This window comes from Ptychodera flava, unplaced genomic scaffold (genome assembly GCF_041260155.1).
Source record: "Ptychodera flava strain L36383 unplaced genomic scaffold, AS_Pfla_20210202 Scaffold_37__1_contigs__length_1687728_pilon, whole genome shotgun sequence".
NCBI classification, from domain to species: domain Eukaryota; kingdom Metazoa; phylum Hemichordata; class Enteropneusta; family Ptychoderidae; genus Ptychodera; species Ptychodera flava.
Genome location: NW_027248359.1, coordinates 691,258 through 712,665, shown reverse-complemented (window position 1 = coordinate 712,665; position 21,408 = coordinate 691,258). Strand labels below are relative to the sequence as shown.

Below are 21,408 nucleotides of genomic sequence, written 5' to 3'. Positions count from 1 at the left end.
ACACTTAGGAGAGCATTTGCATAGTAACTGGGATAACATTTAAGAGGCACTGTCTGTAAAAACCTGCAGAGCGCCTATATGAGGTGGCCAAGGGTAAATTTCAAAAACATATAAATTATATACCAAAAGATAGGCCATGATCTAACTAAAGTACCAGTATAATAATTTTGTTGTGCTACCTTCTGTTACCATAGTAACAGCGTTTGAAAAATAAGACATTAATGGCGCAAATTTTACATCAAACGGTCAAAAACAACATTTCTATATAACAAATATACCAATATTTCACCAATCATTACTTGTCGTATCTAATTTTTCAATTGTACAAGTACAGTAAAATAGTTACGAGAATGGTCAAGTCAATTAAGACAATGGGTATAATTTAACCTTTGACCCCATCTTAGATTCGTGATAGCGCCCTCAAGTGGCCATGTTTTTCGGATTTGTGGAAAGAGAGAAAACTTCTCAAATTCAAACGTGTTTAACTCAAAAAGGAAGTGGGACCGTAAAAAGTTAATATAATATTTACTTTAACCCATGACCGATGTCTAATAATCCGATTAAAAACGTGCGGGCACTCATTGTTCTTTTGCTTTAATTTTATTTTAAAATTGTGGAAAATTAGAAATATTTGCAAAGCCTTCCCGTTTTTTAAAAAACTGTTTAGTGGAGAAAAACTAAATTGAATTGTGATATCTTGTATACTATGAAACATCATTTTCAGTTCTATCAAAAATATTAAAAATCATATTAATTTGGCAAGGTTTGTTGCCATGGCAACACTCCTAAAAGTGGCGTATTCTCATCATTTTCAATTATTTTCACTGATTCTAGCACAATCCCGCGTGTCCCTGTCGGAATGGATGGTGCTCATATGTTATTATTCTTAAAATATGTACATTTTAGTTGTTAATTTTCTTTGTACTGCCTTTATTTCTGTTTCCATTGATATCGATCAGACTAGTATAAATGATTGACATTGTTAATGTTTTTGTAAATTTTTGCAATAATTATACAATTGGTTAAATTTATTATACCAATCACTCTGCATGCATAGTTGTTAACATAAATAAATGCATAGTTGTTAACATAAATTTTACACACGTCACAAAAGATAATTGTGTTATTTATTCGATATGGCACTAAACCTCAGTTAAGGGCAAAGGTCAAAGGTCACTGTTAAACCAACAGAAATGCGGCCGTGCTTTTATTGAGGATCTATGGGGAAACCAGTATTTGGCGAACAGGAGTATTTTAGTGTTCACAAACATACAACCTTATGTCATGGAACACATACAATATTATAACACGTTTTGGAAGAATCCAATGTGTATTAAGTCTTAAGGTATACTGCACCTCTGTTATTTTTGAATTTTGCGCATAGTTCTGCACAGTATATCACAGCTCATTTCCGGTGTGCCAAAACAACCCATTCTGTCGATGTTTTTGTACACATTTCTATCGCCACCATTTATCACTTGCAATATGATTCAACCAGTCTAATTATGGGAGACTAAAATCATATAAAGAAGTTATGGCAGCATTTTGAAGTGTTTTATCATAAAGACAGTGAGTGCATAGGAGTAGAATATGCCCTATGCTGTGTAATAACGCACTAACAGTGGACTTTTTAGAGTAAGTTTTCATTTGAATAGTACCTTTTAATTTCGCTCTGTTGTTTATGATGCGGTTTATAATAAGACATTATTGTTTGTTATATACACCCATGATATTCCCATACCATATCATCATTTGTTACCATGGCAACCGAACTAGTGGGCATCATTAAACGCTATAAAAACATTCATATAGTCTATATTTGACTTCTTCTACCTTAAAAATTTACGTTGTGACCCCCTAATTTTTAGCCTATGTACATAATGTACATACATGCATGAATCCGACCGTAGATCCATCCATACATCCATCTATCCATCTATCCATCAATCCATCCATCCATCCATCCATCCATCCATCCATCCAGACAGACAGACAGACAGACAGACAGACAGACAGACAGACAGACAGACAGACAGACATGCAAGCATGCACGCATACATAAATGCATGCATGCATGCATGCAGGCAGGCAACTGAGAACAATAATTACTAATTGATGCCAATCCAACGACATATTACCAGTGCATTTAAAGTGTTGGGACGACATTTTGGATATTTGTGTCGTCTTGCCAAATAAAAAATTCAACTTTTTAGTTGATTCGTTTGCTGAATTCGGCTGTCCTTTCACTCGCTTCGCTCGTGAAAGGACTGCCGCCGAATACACCGCAACACTCGTGCAAATACCGCTAGTACGGCGAGCTTGCACTCACCGGCCATGGGGTTCTGTCATATTATCTTGGTAAATGGAACTTGTGAGCACGGTGGCGCAACTTACAAGTTAGAGAGAAATCCGGAAAAAACATAATTCAGTTTTTGAGCTTTTATACCACCAGATCTTATATTCCCACATAAGTACTTCAAAAACAATGCTATTGTGATATACCAGTTTCCTATTAACACAGTCGTTGGACATGGGAACAGTCATGTATTGTATGCAAGACTTCAAAACATTCCAACATCTGTATTTTCAAGTCAAGAAAAACACACCAAATAAATGCCGGACAATTGAAATATTGGTTTGTGGCAGCATCATGTCCTGTACTTACCACACCTAACCTTTAATTCGATGGAAAGGGCAAAAATCGGCGATATTTAGCATCTTCCTCCTTTGATTCGTACAGTTTGTACGGCAAAACGTAAGTGTCACACTTTGGCGGGTTAGTACGTCAGAGAAATTCAAATCTGACCAATCAGGCAGCTTGTTAGACTCACAGCAGTATACGCGAACGCCAGTTCTCAAGCGACTATACCACAGCAAGATGCAGTCGTGCCTGTGACTAATACGTGTTCGCAGATATCGAGAATGCAACAAAAAAGTCGTTGATTCACTGTTCATGACAACGGATCATACTTTAACCATTAAAAGATGTAAAAACAATGGGAAACTCGAGTTCCCTTGACAGCAACGTAAGGAAAATGACACGTTTTTCCAGTACTTTCTTGATTCTTTGACCCTGCTCACCCCGATGCCTAAATAGAATAGTCTCACACACGTCTGCCATGGTTTATTTTCATTGACGGCCACGATGTCTGTTTTCATGTGAACATGCAGTTGCTTTTGTTTGAAGCAATTATACTTTCATTTGTGAAGCTTTTTTTCCTGGTGACTATTACAATCACTGCTATGTTGTTGTTTTCACAAGATGTATACAGTTTGATACAGGAATATTGAGTTGCCTTTCCGTGTAGGCAATATGCATGCCATGCCAGTTCACATACACTCAGATCAGCAGCATCCATGCATACATGTACATGACGTCTTTGTTTCAAGTTTGAGGTTTTTTCCGACGCTGAATTTTACCAAAATGTCACTTCTGTATTCAGAGATTGTGTAATCAATACCTTTGGATAAAGTTGATTTGGAAAGCGATAGACACATCCAGAGGAGTTGAAAAAATCGTGCATAAAATTAGCATAAGTTAAGCGACCGTGGCAGAAAAAAAATGGGATGCTCGAGCCCCTCCACAGTTTTTACCACCGTTCAGTGTTGCCGAACCGGGGGCTTATAGTATACTCGGACGAGTACAGTATTGTTCGTAGTTGGAAGGTTACTGCCCGTAGTTTACTTTCGACAGCTAGAAAACTATTAGAATTGAACCAATAACAAGAACAACTTTTCCAGCCGCGGAAATTCAACCGTGGCGTGGCGACGGTCTCTCTGTATTTGTTTACTTCCGGGTTTACGCTCATGTTTTTTTTCCAGTATATCTCACGAACTGATTGGAAATGAGTGCGTTTCGCATAGATGTATAGTTGAAGTACTCTAGTGGAACCTTCTTCCCATAAGACCAAAGTGAATGTTGCGGCATACAAAGTTGTCGACGATTCGTAAAGGGAAAATGAACATGGCAAAATGCGCCAAAGTAAAATCATCCTGGTTCGAGCCCCACAACGGTAACGTCTCCAGTTCGGGCCAAGGCAGGGCTAACAAGCTATCTGATTGGTCAGATTTGAATTTCACTGACGTACTAACCCGCCAAAGTGTGACACTTACGTTTTGCCGTACAAACTGTACGAATCAAAGGAGGAAGATGCTAAATATCGCCGATTTTTGCCCTTTCCATCGAATTAAAGGATAGGTGTGGTAAGTACAGGACATGATGCTGCCACAAACCCAATATTTCAATTGTCCGGCATTTATTTGGTGTGTTTTTCTTGACTTGAAAATACAGATGTTGGAATCCCACTTGCTCCCCTTGTCTCAATATATAGAGGGAGTGAATAAGCCTAACCCTAACCCTAACCCTAACTTAAGCCTAACCCTAACCCTAACTTAACCCTAACCCTAACCCTAACCATCGGAAATACGTATCAACAAACAAACAAACAAACAAATAAATAAAAAAAAACAAATAAACTGCTCTTTATTGACAAATATTAACAAAACAGCTTTTCGCTGTTATTTTATTAAAAATAACAAATAAACAAACACAAACACACACAAACAAACAAACAAACACAAATAAACAACAAGCCTGTGTACCCTGTGGTCCGAGACCAACAGAATCCCCGACGGACCAGGCAAAATTCACATAATAATTTTGAAAATCGAATTTGTTTGGCTATGTATCCAACTATTTGTCGGTCCGATCCCCGCTTGCATGAGTGTTTTTCCTAGTTTTGCTACTGCAGTACGTAACGAATTACAAAATCTTCGAACAGAGAACGACAGCCGCGACAGCTAAAACTTTTTAAAATAACGCACGCAATTGGCCAATTTCACGGGCAGGCTATTATTTTGACTTATCACAATTTTTGATACTAACAAAGTTTGTTAAAGGTCATAGGTCTTGCAAGTCTGCTGTCACACTTGCGCGACTTGACTACGCTGTTTCGGATCACCCTACCAATATGTGGCGTGTTTTTGAAGGGTGCGAGCCCACTCCCACCCCCAAAAAAATACAAAAACAAACGACAAGGAGAAGCAACAGGCACGAAGGAAATATGAGGCAAAAAAAAAAAATTGTGCTGTTCCGATAACCCGACCTACCCTAATTTTTGCCTGCTGACCCTACACTTTTTAGAGCTACGTAAACACATAAGTAAAAAAAGAAAGAAAAAAACCCGTAAAATCAAGTGTTCGTAATACTTGACATTTTATTTTTACTTGAACAAGGATGTCTTTTATGTTTATTTCTTTTATATGTATGATACATTTTTCTGGAAATGTTTTGGCCAGTGTTTGACCGCCCTGAACCCCTGAAAAATACATATTTGAAGATAAAAATATTGAATTGGAAAAAAATCCCTGCAGACCAACCTACCTTAGTTTTGAAAACCATGTTATCGGAACAGCACAATTTATTTATTTATTTATGTTTTGCCTGATCGAGAAATACGAAAATGGCGATCTTTTCAGCATTCATGGCAGAATGAGTTCCGCGACTGGTTGTTACTTCATAAGTCGAAGATGTATGTACTACATGCCATGCCGACGAGCATACGGCGATCTCTCTGCCCATAAGGTAGCCGCATATCTTGTAAGTCTGTTTTCTCAACTTATTCTAAGGGTCCGTGTGTGGTTGGCACTAACAACTTTAGACACTCAAATTTAGCCTCACACAGTCAGTCAGAGTTTCATAAAATCGCCGTGGAACACGCTAAGAACCGTAATGCGCCAAAGCTGAGGCAACACTGTAAAAATGAACAGTGCGGTCTTCACAAAACTCTGCTATCTCAGTATCTGTCCCGTAATGTCCATGCCATATGTATGAATAACCGTCCATCAAAAGACTTTGTCTGGATGGCTTCACTCGACGTAAAAAGGAGTTGCTGGCAGATGCTGTGACAGTCACTGCATCTACATCTACTCAAGAACAGGAAACCGTGGAAGGAGGCAGATGCTGCAAATGCAATTGCTACTGAGTGTGCAGATCGGGACACTGAATCAGACTATGGATCTGACTTTGAGTTTGGAGACTCTCGCTGCTCTGAGGATGATATTGCCCATGATCTCTTTGAAATAGCTGATGGTGTAAATGAAACTGACTGGAGACTTGTTCCAATGTAGTAGAGATTTGAGATGATAACTGAAAGACTTTTCCCCATGCTTATTTGAAATGAAACTGAGACTATTTCCCATGTTAATTGGAAATGAGGACTGAAAGAATTTTTCTCATATTAATTTGGAATGAAAACTGAAAGACTTTTCCCCGTGTTACTTTGGAATGAACCATAAAAACTTTTCCCATAGGGATCTGGTTCTTAATGTTACCTACCTCTAGTTATGGCAAATATTATTGAGCAAAAAAAACTGAAATTTTAAAATACATATTTGTTCATTTATTTGTATCAATATTATATAACAACACCAGAGTTGGAGAGACTGATAATTCACCATATTACCAGCTATTTTCAATTGAAAATACATTTTTGAAGAGGTTTTTGTTAGGTTTTGTTGGACATACAACATACGTCAAGAAGGACCAGCAGATTATCTTTGCTATTGGTCCTTCGGACCAGCATGCATTTCAAGTTAATTTCACACACTGCGTGGAGGGGATGTTGACATGAAACTTTCACTGTACAGTGCGTGCCAAGAGTATCTCTATGACAGTTGCAAACATTTTCTACAGAAACGTCATCATGGTGGATACCAGCTCGCAAGAGAATAAGTTCAGACTCAGTGACAAGAGTTTTCGACTGACGAACTCTTCTGAGATGTGCAGTGATGTCTTGAGTACACAATTCAAGGGCTGTTAGCGATCCATGGCATTCACTTGCTTTTCCGGCAGCAATGCCGCCATCACAACCCACAGCTGTGACAGAGATATTCATTTCATGACAACAGGTAGATCTGAAATTATTGTGAATTGAGAATAAAACAAAATTACGTTCCTAATGATTACTTGCTTGTACCTGTCTCAGACACTTGTACACACTCGCCTATTCCGAATCATAAACGGCTAAGTTCTCATAAAAATACGCAGCATTTGATAATGTGATGTGACGGTAGGTCTAATCATTAAACACTCAGGGCATTGCTAGCCAGGGTTTACCCTACTGCCTCCATGTTTCCAGGTAAAGTGATTGCTGATAATGTCACAGCAATTCAAGATAGCAGTACATTGCTAGGATTCATCAAGTCATCAAGCTGAAATATGACATTGACTGACAAATAAACGTCAAGTCAACCACCAGGATCGCTATCACCAATTTGAAATTCCCGCTGTTTCGACCGATGCAGGTTGCCTGGATTTTATCACTGAATTTTACTTCCGAAGTTTGTAAAACTAAAGAAACAAAACTGTTTGGTGTGTCGAATTTATTTTCATCGATAATATCATCGATACAAATGCCAATACTCACCAATTTCTCGGAGTGCACCGGCGGCTGCTTCCGGATTGCAGCAAGCGGGTCTATTGTTTACGTTGGACTGCGTGTTGCAGGTATGGTAACGTAATGTCATTAACCTTTGACCCCATAGTGACAGTAAGCTTTGTATTATTTGCTTTTTATGTCTTCACTTACAAACGTCAAGGAATCCCACTAGCAGTTCCAATGACGGTAAATATTTTTATAATTGTAGTAGAAGCAGTGCTTACTTGTTTGCTGTCTCTGAACACTTCCTAATGTTAAATATTTTCCAAGGCGACAGACTTTCAGTAAATACATACAAGAAGTCTAACCATTATTTGTAGTACTCAATGATACTTCAAGCTTACAAGGAAATTTTGAGTTTAAATTTTGTTTGTGTTAAATGTCATATTCCGTTTTTTTGGAAAGCAAACTGTTAGCAATAAACCGATGATGAAAATAATAACAAAGAAATTAGTCTATGAATTCGTCACCCTTATACCCGGAGTATATGTATTCGTATGGTACAAATAAAACGTGGCACGAATTGAAGTTGCTACTTGTGTTGTTGTTGTTGTTGTTATTCTTGTTGTTTGTAAATTTGAAAATATGTTTTTGGGTTTATTTTTTGTCAATGGTATAAAAAACGAACTTGTTGATAAATAATTAAGACAGGCTTTAGCAGAAATCAAAATCAGAAAGTAGCAATATTTCATAACTTTTCATGACCGCATAACATAAAAATAACTGTTTGCCCGCAGGTTTTAAAAGTGATTCACAAAACATTAGTCATGTTATGTAACATGATGTATATGTCACTACGGGATCTCGCACAAGGGTTACCATTTTTAATTTAAAAAATTGGAAGCTTTTAATGCTGAAATTTGCTCAGATTTCACTTCTCCGGCATTAGAGCGCCCTCTACGGCATAGAAGGGTCAAAGGTCAATATGAGGTTACGGACGTACTGAGGGGACCTTACTCATGACAAATATATATACTTATACCAGCACTTTTTGTTGGTTAAAAATCTACAATATAGTGAATATGTTGCATTTTTACAGAATTTTCAACTTTTTAAAGGGGAAAAAGTAAGGAAATATTAGGTCCTCACCATATCACGTGACATGGCCTGTAACATCAAAATTGGTCCGTTTAAACACAAATTAAAATTCATTCCTTCTTAGTTAAACTATGCCCTATGATATGTGATATGTTTGTCTTAATTGAAAATTTGACCTTGGCCACCTTTTGCAGGTTTTTACAGACAGTGCCTCTTAATGGAATTGGAAAAAAAATGAAATTTTAAACAAAAATAGTTACTATGGAAACATAGAGCAGTAAAATTGGATATCATATTATTATATTTCTAACCCAAAATAACCGTTTGTTATAATATTCTTTTGATAACTGGATTTTTACACTGGATATTTACTCTTTTTAAACCAAAATATCCCTTTGATATAACACTTTCTGTTGATTACTGGATTTTAGGTGGAATGTTTGAAAAACTGGTAATTTTTACTCCTGAATGGTTGCCATGGAAACATCTCACCTTTAAATCGTGTGATTTTTTTTTTTTGGTGTGCTAATCAGAAAACCCTTATGATCATTTTTTTACATCAATCAACAGTTATTTAATAGGAATTAGGGAAAAAGTCACATTTTCATCCCAAAATTGTTACCATGACAACTTGAAACATTAAAATTAGTCTGGTTTTTGTGTTCTCTTACCCGAACTCCCCAAGTAAATAATTGTCATACCAATCAAAGTAATTTTTCATGAGATATTAGAAAAACTGAAATTTTCAACCCTAAAATGGTTACCATGGAAACATGGGGCAGTAAAATCGATATCATATTTGGTCTTTTCGTCCCAAAATACCCCTATGGTGAAATTTTCAGGTAAATTGAACCTATTGTTATTTGCGTTATTATTTCTATATAATACTTATATTAATTATATTAATTATTACATAATTATGTACCACGGTTTACTTGCATCGAAGCGCACGCGTACCACCGGTATTTGCACTGCAGTGCAATATCAAAAACATTATGCCATTTTTTTATGTTGATGAGTATTTACCAATCTTGACCCAGAACTATTTATGTTTGTAAACACAAAAATGTCGTCTACAAGATTTCCTTTCACTTTGGTTCGATGCTCGTTATAGTAAAATACTCGACATTACTGATTAAAAACGACGACAAAGAAAATTGCATGTACTTATTATAGTGAGAGGATGATTTTCTTTTTATCCGCAGGAGCAGTTTGTTTGTCAGCGAAGCCAAAACATTGACAATGGGCGACGTCCGTTTCTAGCTTAATGGTTGAATGGTGGATACACGGTGGCCGTCGTACCACGGCGGCCATCATGCATCGAAAGACACGTAACTGCGGGCGCAGGGAAGCCAATTAAACAGTTAACATTTTCAGAGACGTTGTTGCCAGTAGTTTTCTCACCGGACATTCCCTGTTACAATAAAAAGTCACTTTTACATGCAGTTTATTCTACAGTGCTTGTGTGTCCTACACATAACAGACAGACTGGGTGAGCGCTTGTGTGCCACGGAAAACACTTAAATTTGATCATTCGACAAGTTATGTTTGCCGTATCGTACTCTTAATTTTCCCGTAAAAGTCTTCGAACTGATATTTGTATCGGTCATTTAAAAGAATTTCAAGTTCAAAATGTGAAAAAATCAAAAGCGTTCCACGTTCAAAGTTATCTTCGTTTGGTTATTATGGCTACGTGTGTGTGGGCGATCACAAGCAAAGTTCAAGCCCCCGACGTTCCTTTTTAGTCATCCTTGATAAACAAGTAGACAATAGTTGAGCCGATCAAAATGGAAGTTGTGGCGGCGTTGACAAATGAAAATGAAATCTGATTCGATGCCTCATTACAGTGATGTCAATGTTATATAACTCCGCAGGGTCGCCCTGAAGCTTTAACAGGTAAGTAGTACGCACGACTAATCGTCGTTCTCTCCTTAAATGATGCAAATAACAGACAAAACATATAATAACAGAAGATATAATAACAAAACCCATGCTGCGGTGTATTCGGCAGTCCTTTCACGAGCTTCGCTCGTGAAAGGACTGCCGCCGAATACACCTCAGCACTCGTGCAAATACCGCACGTACGGCGTGCTTACACTCACTGGCCATAGGGTTCTGTCATATTACTATTATTATTATTATTATTATTATTACACGTTTAGGGGCTATAAGTATTATATAGAAATGTAATAACACCTAGTTCATTGAAGCTCTGGGAATTCCGAAAAAGAGGTGTTGTTCATTTTAATTTTGTCAAAAGGGGTGACTTCTAATTGTTGTACGTGCAGCGCCGAATTATGCATCATACTGTACGGAGAGAGGTATATCATTAGGCCAAGGAGTATTAATTAGATGCTTCGTCGAAAAGTGACACTAAGCAGTTTAAAGCGATACCAGCAGGCCTAGACTTTTAACTTGTGTGCGAATTTTATGGATACATATCAGGGTTTGAAATTTATTTTTTTTCTTTGGTGGTCAAGGTTGACCACCAGATTCAAAATTTGTGGTCAATAGTCAAATGTTGGTGGTCCAAAAAATACATCAGTCACTATCAATATCAGAGTCTAATTCGCGTGGAGGCCGAGGTCCATAGGGCCGGATAGTGGGCCGACGTCTTGTTCTGGCACCATACCACCACATTTGTAGAGCTGGATGAGGTTGAAATCTCTCAGTGGAGGCCCTGTCAGCTTGATTCTCATGAGCTCATTGAGTGTTTGCGTTGTTAAGTTACACCTCCAGTCCGTTTTTATCTTCCCCATGACTGAGAATCCCCTTTCACACTCACTTGTGTGAATTGGGATGAGAAGAATTATCTTGACAAGGGTAAGTATATTTGTTAAGTTATCTGGCTGCTGTAGGAGGAGCCTCTGCCAAAAGTAAAGGTAAGTCAGATCGGGTTGATTGATGATTGTGTTCAGTGCAGTTAACTTTAGTTCCCTCCACTCTACTACAGTGTTTCAGACTCCACATCCTTCCCTCTGAAGCAACACCTGGAAGTGTTCCGCTAGATGCTGAACTTCATTATTTCCGTATGTGTTAAGGGCATCATCTTCATTTACTGGCCAATTTGCTGGATTGAAAATTCTGGCCATGTTCAAGATTTCATTATTTTCGAATGACTGAAATCTTTGTTGTAATTGGTCCACGTATTTTGAAGCAACTGTACTTTGTCACCATTGACAGTTTCATCATAGTCCTGTCTTGGCTGAGTTTGACCCCGTTCAGCAGCTAACTCCATACCTTTGAAAGTTACTTTGATGCCATCCTCATCCATTTCAGCCAGACCATTGAACTCGATTTCTTGAGGGCAAAGGGTTCGTCATGAGTTCCCTCAGGCTAGTTAGTGCAACATGGAAACAGGTCTGCACTGTTTCAACAGAAGTGTTGTTCTTCTGGAAAGTCAGCGACAGGCGAGACAAAATTCTGTAAATATCCATCATCATATACAAAGATTTCACGAACCGATATGACTTTAACTGTCTCACAAATCCTCTGGCTTTATTTTTGGCATCTGTTGACTGACCTGTCAAAGCTACCTGTTCAAGATGCGTAACCATAGGCACATAATTTTTCGTCACGTTGATTACCGCACGTTCGTGATGTCCAATCCATCTCGTGCCGACCACATTCGAAGGTTTATACACCCTCTGATTTATCTTGTCACCGGTTATCTGTAAATTTGTCCAATTCAATGGAGAATTTGTGTAAAACTTGTACACGTGAATGAAGAAATCCTCTAATCCTCTAAAAAATTGAGATCGCTGTAACGCTGTCTTGATCGCAAGCTCGAGTCTGTGGGCTACACAGTGTATAGACATGAGGTAGGGAACATCATTACGTATGCGAGTTGCAACTCCGCGATTCTCGCCAAAATTAACGGCAGCTCCATCGGCGCCAAAGCCAACAATCCTACTTCTCCACTGTTGTTGATCCAAATCAAGCTCTCGATCGAATGCCCGATCAATAGATTGTAGGATACCCTCACTGGTTGCTCGTTCCAATTGCTGCAGCGACAGATACACGGTGAGGGGAAGACCATTGTCAATCAAACGTAGATACAACACTTCCTGGTCGACTACAGAACATCGGTCGCAGAATCGATCAAAATTGAAAATAGATGGCTGTTATTTACTTTATCTTTCAACTGCTCCTTCAAAATTTGAGCGATATAATGAATGAAAGTTTGAGCTTGCTTATCATTTTTGTACGTTGTACCCAAGTTGACATCATTACACTCCTGAAGTTCACACAATCCAGCAAATCGAGAACGGTCGTTCTGCAACTGCGAGGTAATATGCAGTCCGAAACACTTTTTCCAATTTAAGCACCTGGTCTTTTTCTGCGTTTATGAAACATCTTTGCATCGGCGTACTTTGATCGCCTGCTAAACTTTGAACTCGATAGGCTCCGGTCGCTTTCTTATGTGACTCACTTCTCTCGTGTTTTTGTAGGGTGAATATTCGGAAATTCGAGCATCCACGGTTGAATGCATTGTCGGTATCTCGGCTGTACTCACGGCAATACGAGCAAAACATGACACTTTTTCCATCATCATATTGTAGCCATGGTCGACCACTTTTCCATTTATCACAGAACTTTCTCACAACTTTCTGCTTTTTTGAAGACGGTACACTCGCTGCTTGAACTTCGCTACTTATTGTCTGGCATTTGTCGATGTCAACATCGCCCTTTGAGCATGAGCTCGCCGATGTTTCTGTCAAAGTCTTTTTCTGACTGGAATCAGCATTGACTGAACGTGTTGGCTCATCAGTTTCCGCAGTTCTTTTTTTGAAGCCAAAGTTGAAGAGGGTACTGGTCATATTTGCATTTAAATGCCTAGCGGGAGAGTTGACCTGGAAATCGCTGCACAAAAGCAAATACCTCAGACTGTTTTCAGTGCATTGGGATGGGTCGAGTGCCGTGCCTCGTGTTGGCCAGTCGGAGTCTCATGCATATGTATTTCTCTGTTTCAAGACCTCCTTCCTGTATGTACGCCGCCACCAAGATCATTGCATAATGAATATGTATCAGTCGGTTTCGAGATGCCCGTTTGGCATGGCTTTGCGACGTCACAGACGGTTATTGAATATTTAAATTGTCTGCTCTGCTAGCGCTATCTGCTATGTTGGTATAGGGTTTCGGCAGCGTACAAGCGTAGCCGTCAGAAACTTGGTGGTCATGATTGACCACCAAAAATTGAAACTGGTGGTCAAAATGAGAAAAGCGGTGGTCATTTGACGCATGACCACCGGGTATTTCGAACCCTGCATATTCAATCGGAAGCCACAGAACAGCGCCACAAGCGGCAAAAATTAGAGAGGCACCTTTTTCATCATATAGGCAGAAATCAATGTATTGTTGCCTTATTTGTATTGTACGGTGATTTTTTTAACAGCACAATGGCAAATTAACTGTAATGTTATTATAATTACTTCAAACCATAACTTAAATGATCAAAACAGGCACGTGCATATAGAATAAAACATTTTATTTTTATTTCTTGAAGTGACAAGACTCAAATAAATTACATGTACCGGTAACAAAGTTTCGGGCAAACATCTTTTACAAACTCCCTGAATATCAAAAGTAACTTATCCCACAAAGTTGCATTTTAAAAAAGGGACAAATAAAGAGCTAAACAAAAAATATAGGAAACGAAAAGGAAAGGTACACAGAAACTGAAAAAATACAAATTGAAATGATCAAATACCTTTATTTTAATTACAATCTGAAAAATACAAACAAAATTAAAAAATGAGAAATACTTGAAATCAAATGGACACCTTGCAACTTCCAGGGTCGTTGTATTCTGTAAATAGATAAGCAAAACAAGGTTATTTACATCTGTACTTGTTAGTATATATACTAAATCATAATGAAAGCATTTAGCAGTATTTCATTCTTATTTTCATGCTAAAAATTTAACTTTTCCAATGATATTTCATGTAAGATAAAACTGAAGGAAGTTTCATTTGAACATGTGAAAACATCCTAAAATGATAAGTTTACATTTAATTCATCATTACATATACTGGAATCACCATAAAGATGACTTTTCAAGCATCAATTTTAAATTGAACAAGTCGTCGTTGATGACACACTCCCCACTTGTTAATTGGTACTTTAATTACAAGTCCTCAGAGAGGATAGAGTCCTCTTCATTAATTAGGTCTATGATAAAAATACTGTGATACAGATGGCGCTAAATGGCCAAGAATGAGTTCCACGGTGGTGAAAACATAAAACCAATGTAGGCCACCATCCTAATTACAAAAGGTCATGAAATGAGTCAATTAGTAATGAATCAACAGGATGTTGCCGAACATTTTTGCATACTATCCTAACACTAATAGATTATCACCGGTACCATATTTCATAAAGTTTGATGCAGTATTTACAAACTATGAGATCAACATCTGTACCGAGTTTCATCAAATTTGACGCAGTATTTGTGGATATATAACTCTAATTAGGAAAGTTCATTACATAAGCAATTACAAATTAATTAAAATGACACTGATAAATGTCTTTTTCATTGTTAAAGCAATGTAAGCTTAGCATCTGTACCAAGTTTCATGAAATCTGATGCAGTATTTCTCGACATATCAGTCTAATTATGAAACTTAGGTAATTGACATGATACTGCTACATGCCGTTCAACAAATCGATGTGCATATGTGTGACATAGGTCAATGTCCTTACACCAACTTTGAATGATACTGGTGGAAAGATGTCTGAGTTATGGCTCTGAACATGAAAAGATCGTAACAAAATGGCCGCCATGCAGCCATATTTAATCTTACTGTCTAAAAAATCTACATGCATATGTATGACATAAGTCAATGTCCATGTACCAACTTTGAATAAAATCGGTTGAGACTTGCCAGAGTTATGGCTTTTGACATGAAAAAAAACATAACAAAATGGCCGCCATGTGGTCATATTGGATCATATCGTCAAACAAATCGACATACATATGTATAACATGAGTCAATGTCCTTGTAACAACTTTGAATAAAATCGGTTGAGATATGATTGAGTAATTGCTCCGTACATGAAAAAATTGTAACAAAATGGTGGCATGGCAGCCATATCGACGTGCATATGTATGACATAGGTCAAAGTCCTTGTACAAAGTTTGAATAAAATCCATTTAGACGGGCCTGAGTTATGGCTAAGGACATGAAAAAATTGTAACAAAATGGCTGCCATGCGGCCATATTGGATCATATCATGAAACAAATAAACATGCATATGTATGACATAGGTCAATGTCCTTGTAACGACTTTGAATAAAATCGGTTGAGATATGCCTGAGTTATGGCTCCGTACATGACAAAATTGTAATAAGATTGCCGCATGTCAGCCATATTGGATCATGTTGTGAAACAAATTGATGTGCATATGTATGATGAAGGTCAATGTCCTTGTACCAACTTTCAATAAAATTGGTTGAAACATGTCCGAGTTATGGCTCTGTACATAAAAAAATTGTAATAAAATGGCCGCACGGCGGCCATATTGGATCATATCACAAAACAAATCGACATGCATATGTATGACATATCAAGTAATCCTTGTACCAAGTTTGAATGAAATCGCTCCATGTATCTCTGAGATATCTGCGTGAACGGACGGATGCATGGATGGACAAACGCACACACTGACACACGCACGGACGCACGGACATGCCCAAACCTATAAGTCCCCCCGGACGGTATCTGTGGGGACTAAAAATACAAGCATCAATTTAGTAAAAATATGATTCACAGAAAGAACAAGGTTTCATTGTTTTTATTTACATATTGGTTTGTTATTGACTTAATTAATTTGTTCTTTACATGTTTATTTTATCATGATTTATCTTTACTTTTATCACTATGGCCATCATTATTTCACGTTGCTTATTTGGTTCTGTATGAACCCCTTTGTGTTTTTGGCACTTTCACATGACTGGGATTGGTCATCACATGATGCTCCCTTACCATAAGTTCTAATTTCTTTAAACCATTATGGCCAGGTACTTTACTGTACCTGTCCATTCCCTTCCTAATCTCATGATGGATACTCTCTACACTGTTCTGTGAGGAAACCAAAGCCAAACCCTGTGTTTTCAATCTGAGGGATGACATGATCTTCTAACATATGCATTTTGGGGGGTACACTTTCATTAGGAAAGTGTTCTCTGTAATATGCCATTAAATGTGATATGTTTGAACTGAGAATGCTAATATATTCATCTGATATTCTATTGCTTGTACTCTAAAGATTATGGCAGGCTGCAAATTTTGAAAATATTGGCTTATACAGACCACAAATGTGTGCAGCCTGTTCATTCAGCTGTGAGCATATTCTTGCTGTGGTCCTGATGACGCTCTTGCACAACGTTTGAATGTTTTCTTCCTGAAACACAAAAATAAAAAAAGGATATGAATAACTTTCTTTGAAAGAAGCAAACAGAGTTATTTCACTGAAAGTAGGTCAAAATAATGTAGACGAAATACATCTTCTGTAGTATATATATATAACACAAATAAATCTGACACTGAAAGCTTGAAAATCATGACAAGCAGAATACTGAACCTTTTAATGACTTTAGCAACAAACAGTGTACAGTTGTAAAACATACTTTACAGCACTTGTTCACATGATTTCCAAAGAATGCCTGCCCGTGGTAAGAATGACGTCCAACACCAAATGACTGCAGAGCTTGGTCAATACCGCAGACTACAAAACCACATTGTTTTGTCAGTTTCGCTTTTACGTCTGTAGCTTCAGATATCTAAGAAAACAAAGATAAACACTGTGTTGTCTGGAAAGTATTGACTGCACTACAAATGTGCACAAGCCAAAATTCTGAAAATGCAGCATAGACATGACTGTGCACTTGAGATTTACAATGTTATTGCTTATCATCACAAAAACGATCTTACTTCTGGTATCAATATGCCATTTTCAAAGATGAAGGAGACCCTCTGAGATCTCAGGTTGCTAGACAGGTTATCTGTGGGTGTTCTCACATGATACAGGAAATTTCACACCATGCTAAAACAAACATTACATGTTTATTTAACATGGCAACTATTCCAGTTTGATAAAAAGTTTGACTTGGCTAGCAATTCACTGCCACTGAAATTAATTGTGTCTCACAAGATTTCAAAATTAGCACAAAATCATGTATTTTTACTTTGTTAATGTAGTATGCACTTTCTCCTGGGCTTTTTCAACTTTGCCCAAGGTCATTAGTGGCAGTCTGCCATCATCTTCACTGTTGTCGTCATCATCATCATCGTCACAGTCATCATCAGCAAGGAGAGCCCTTTCAATACTCTCTGCCAAGGCTTTAGCTTCTTCTTGGAGTTCTTTCGCTTCACACTGTAATGTCTTGACTTGTTTAAACATGGCCACATATGTGTCAAATCCAGCAGGCTTCAGCACGGGTTCATCAATGTCATCATCTCTCTCTGATGATCTTGATATCCAGTACTGCACAGCTAGCTTCCATCATGGTGAAAAACTTTTTATTAAAACAAGCCAGGACTGATGTACAACCCTGGGACTGCAACCTGTGATAAAATATAAGGGTTAGCACATGTATCTTTTACTTTTAATGTATGACAATATCTTGTAACGTTCATACCTACCTATTTATGAAGAAAACACTACATACAAATATACAACAACTAGATTGATCACAAATGCTGACATATGTGCTGGCTTCATTGTCAACTTGTTTTCGCATATAGCTTCACTAATAAACTTCTATTTGTGCACACCGTTATGGACATAGTGGCATGCATACATGTAGATAGGTCACAGTGTGGTCTGTTGAACTTTTCAGACAAAGGTAAAGTGAACTGATTGAAACAGAACAGAGCTATATGTTTAGTTGGTCAATGGAAGCAAACAACATAGTGGATTGAATTGATTAGTACATACTCTGTGCAGTGGTACATTGAAAAGTGGCTTTCTGACACTATTGTAGTGCTGCATGGCATGCCTTAGGTTTCCACCAGTTGAAAAAAATTCACTGTGACATTTTCTGATATCATCAAGGTTTCTCTTCTTCATTGATGACAATGGTTGTTCCTCCTTCGGCAACTGTGCTTGTTCCTTGCTGATCACACAGCATACACAAAAATATTTCCCTAAAATATTTCAATGTGAGGAAGACAAGGAACAAAAACTGACATAATTACTTAAAAACCTTATTGGGTATAGACATGACTGGTGTTCATGAAGTCAATTTGATGTGCATGTGTGAACTCTTGGAGAGGATGTACCTGTAATATGCAAACTTATCAATTTAAATATTTATTTCAAAGAAATTCATGGTTACTACATTTTGCATTGCCAGTATACATAGCATAGTAATACTATGTGTAAGAATTAAATTAAATAAACACAAGAATTTCTACAGAGGAAAACAATAGCTTGCAAATATTTATCAAGATCTGACCCACTGTGTACCCCTTCCTTTAAATTTATCTGACTAACCAGTGTTAGCTGTGAATGTCTTAAGTCAACGAAAAACTACAACAAATTATCATAATTGTGTTCTACAGCATATCATACACAATGCATGCTGATTATTGACAGACGCACATATTGCAGACTGATAGGTCAAGGACGTACACATATAAATCATAGGTAAAACTGAAGTGTACAGAATAAACTGCCTGTCCTGTCAGTGCCTCAACTTTTCTTATGTATAAATCATAGCATGCAAGTATACATTTCATACCATTTGGTCCAGACAATCCATAACTCTTGGCCAGATACTCATAATCTCCCATCATCCGTGCTAATAGTGTCTTGTCTCTGAAATAAGAATGTAAGACAATTGTCCACACCATTGTAAATTGATGCCCATGTTTCTACACATCAATGCATTTTGTACATGCAAGAAAACGACTTTGCCTTTTGTACTATTTAATGTAGGTATCATATTTATGCTGCATAAGTTTGGTCAGATTTGCACATTGTTTTACAGATTTTTGGATCAGCAGTATAATGCATGTATTAAACTTGGATGACCAATATGTATGTATCTTAAGTTCCAAATATTGTACCAAAATAGATATATGGTACAATGTGTTCATTGTTCAGTAAAACACAGTATGCATGTTTAGACTTACTTCCACTTTGTGCCATCCAGTTTGTCTACCTGACCTCTGTTAACAGCTAAAGCTATTTCTAAATTGTAATAGGAATCAGGTGCTGCAAATGTACTCCAAATCACTGTATTATCTGCTACATTTGGATTACTGATGTTAGCAACTTGGTAAACCATTCTCATGGTTCCCTGACCCTTGTCCCCACCTAACTTTATCCAAATTTCACTGGTAGGTATTGTACCATGCCAGGTAAGTTTGCTAGACCTGAAGACAAATATGAACAAGATGCAAAAACAACAGTAACCCATATATTCAGTAATATGTGATAACAAGATTACTTATCCAGTCTTTCTCTACATGATCATAATAGAGTTTGCACACAATCCAAAAAGTCTGACTGCAAGTGCAAGCCTGCTGTCCCAATATTAATACTCATGTGCTTATATAAGAGCATATAAGAACAATCTAGAACTTTTATTGACATGCTAATTACTGTTCTAAAATTCTCTCTCTTACACAACTAATTAAATTTCCAATTCATGGTTGTGAGGTCAAGAAGGACAGTGACCTTGAGAATGTTCCAGGCTAATTAAACTCAGGTCATGATGAGTGTGGGGGAAAATGACCTGCATAACATACCTCACTTCCAATATTCACATGCCATGCCTTGAAGTAATGCCGTAATTTCCTCATGGCAGCCCATGTTGTTCCCATAGCAACTTTCAAGTGAAGGCCAGCACCTGGAGGTATGTCAGGAGTGAGTCCCAAGATCTGGAGGATTTTCCTTCTTGTCCTTTTGTTGGTGTCTCACCTCCTCTCACTCAGCTGCAGCATCGCATCACCACCACTGACAATGTCTCTCCTCTGACTTAACTGCAACACCCTCTGACGTCTTGTCCTAGTGCTAGCTTCTGAGGTTGTTTTTCGTGGCTTTGGTGTATATGTTAAACACAATGGCTGAAAAAAATCACACCAAAAATTGAAAAACCAAATTTATCTTTCAAAAGTATATGTGGGTGATAAATTCATGAAATTGGACTAGCTCATTACTTGATGAAATTAATTTGTTGAACCACTACAGGTCACACATGTAAATGTAATTACAAATACAAATTTACAAATTATCATATTCCATGATAGCTTTATCAGAAGAATTTACTCCAAAATCTAACTGTATATTGATAAGTGGGTATAGATCAGCAAGAGTAATGCTGGTAAAAAACTCACCTTTATGAAACCCTCATCACTTCTGTTTGCTTCAATTTTTTTCTTTACAAGTGTTGTTGCCATTTCTTCATACTGTGGCAGCATATGCACCGCTGATACATTCTGCAACACAATTTCTGCGGCCTTCACTGCACATATATTCTTCTGCCTATCCCTCGATGTTTCATCATTTGATGTCTCGGTATTGATTGGGTCAGGAATGGGGACTGGAGTAGGGTGGCTTCTGGAGGGAAATGGGCTCACTGACGAGTAGCAGTGGTCTCCAGCAATGGACTGGTAAACACATCGTTCCGTGTTGTGTTGCAGATCTTGCAGTGGCACAACTGACAACCGACATTCCCATAATCACAATGTGACTGTGGCATTTGATAGCATGTTTGCAAAGGCAATGGGGACTTACAATAGATTCACACATAATATACCCGGTAGAGAGACGGCACACAGGACAGGATGAAGAAACTTGCAACCACTGACACAAACATTCAGCACAAAACACATTTGGTCCATCACACAAGAGTTGTATTGGTCCATCTATTATGTCTTTGCAAATGGGACACTCCATTTCTTCAATGAGATCATTGAACCTC

The 21,408-nt window shown here is 37.7% G+C and overlaps 1 protein-coding gene across 2 annotated transcripts; it reads right to left on the bottom strand.

Annotated features, from left to right (window-relative positions):
* Positions 1-13,950: 13,950 nt before the first annotated feature.
* LOC139127797 (uncharacterized) lies at positions 13,951-20,661 on the bottom strand. 2 transcript variants are annotated; one of them, XM_070693671.1, is made up of 8 exons: positions 20,234-20,661; positions 19,616-19,858; positions 19,222-19,298; positions 18,417-18,625; positions 17,665-18,043; positions 17,107-17,259; positions 16,790-16,880; positions 13,951-14,286 (listed from the first exon to the last, which is right to left on the bottom strand). In XM_070693671.1, the coding sequence occupies exons 2-5, from the start codon at positions 19,774-19,776 to the stop codon at positions 18,002-18,004; spliced, it is 489 nt and encodes a 162-aa protein (XP_070549772.1). In that variant the 5' UTR covers positions 19,777-19,858; positions 20,234-20,661; the 3' UTR covers positions 13,951-14,286; positions 16,790-16,880; positions 17,107-17,259; positions 17,665-18,001. The 2 variants fall into 2 exon arrangements, 1 of the variants encoding a protein (XP_070549772.1); XR_011551130.1 differs by lacking the exon at positions 19,616-19,858 and having other exon boundaries at positions 17,665-18,625.
* Positions 20,662-21,408: the final 747 nt, after the last annotated feature.

Coding starts and splice junctions, on each gene's coding strand:
- LOC139127797 (XM_070693671.1), bottom strand. CDS start 19,776: ATGAGAATGGTTTACCAAGTTGCTAACATCAGTAATCCAAATGTAGCA. Junction 19,299..19,615: donor CTGGATGGCACAAAGTGGAA/GTAAGTCTAAAC, acceptor TTCTTATTTCAG/AGACAAGACACTATTAGCAC. Junction 18,626..19,221: donor TGGATTGTCTGGACCAAATG/GTATGAAATGTA, acceptor GAAATATTTTAG/GGAAATATTTTTGTGTATGC.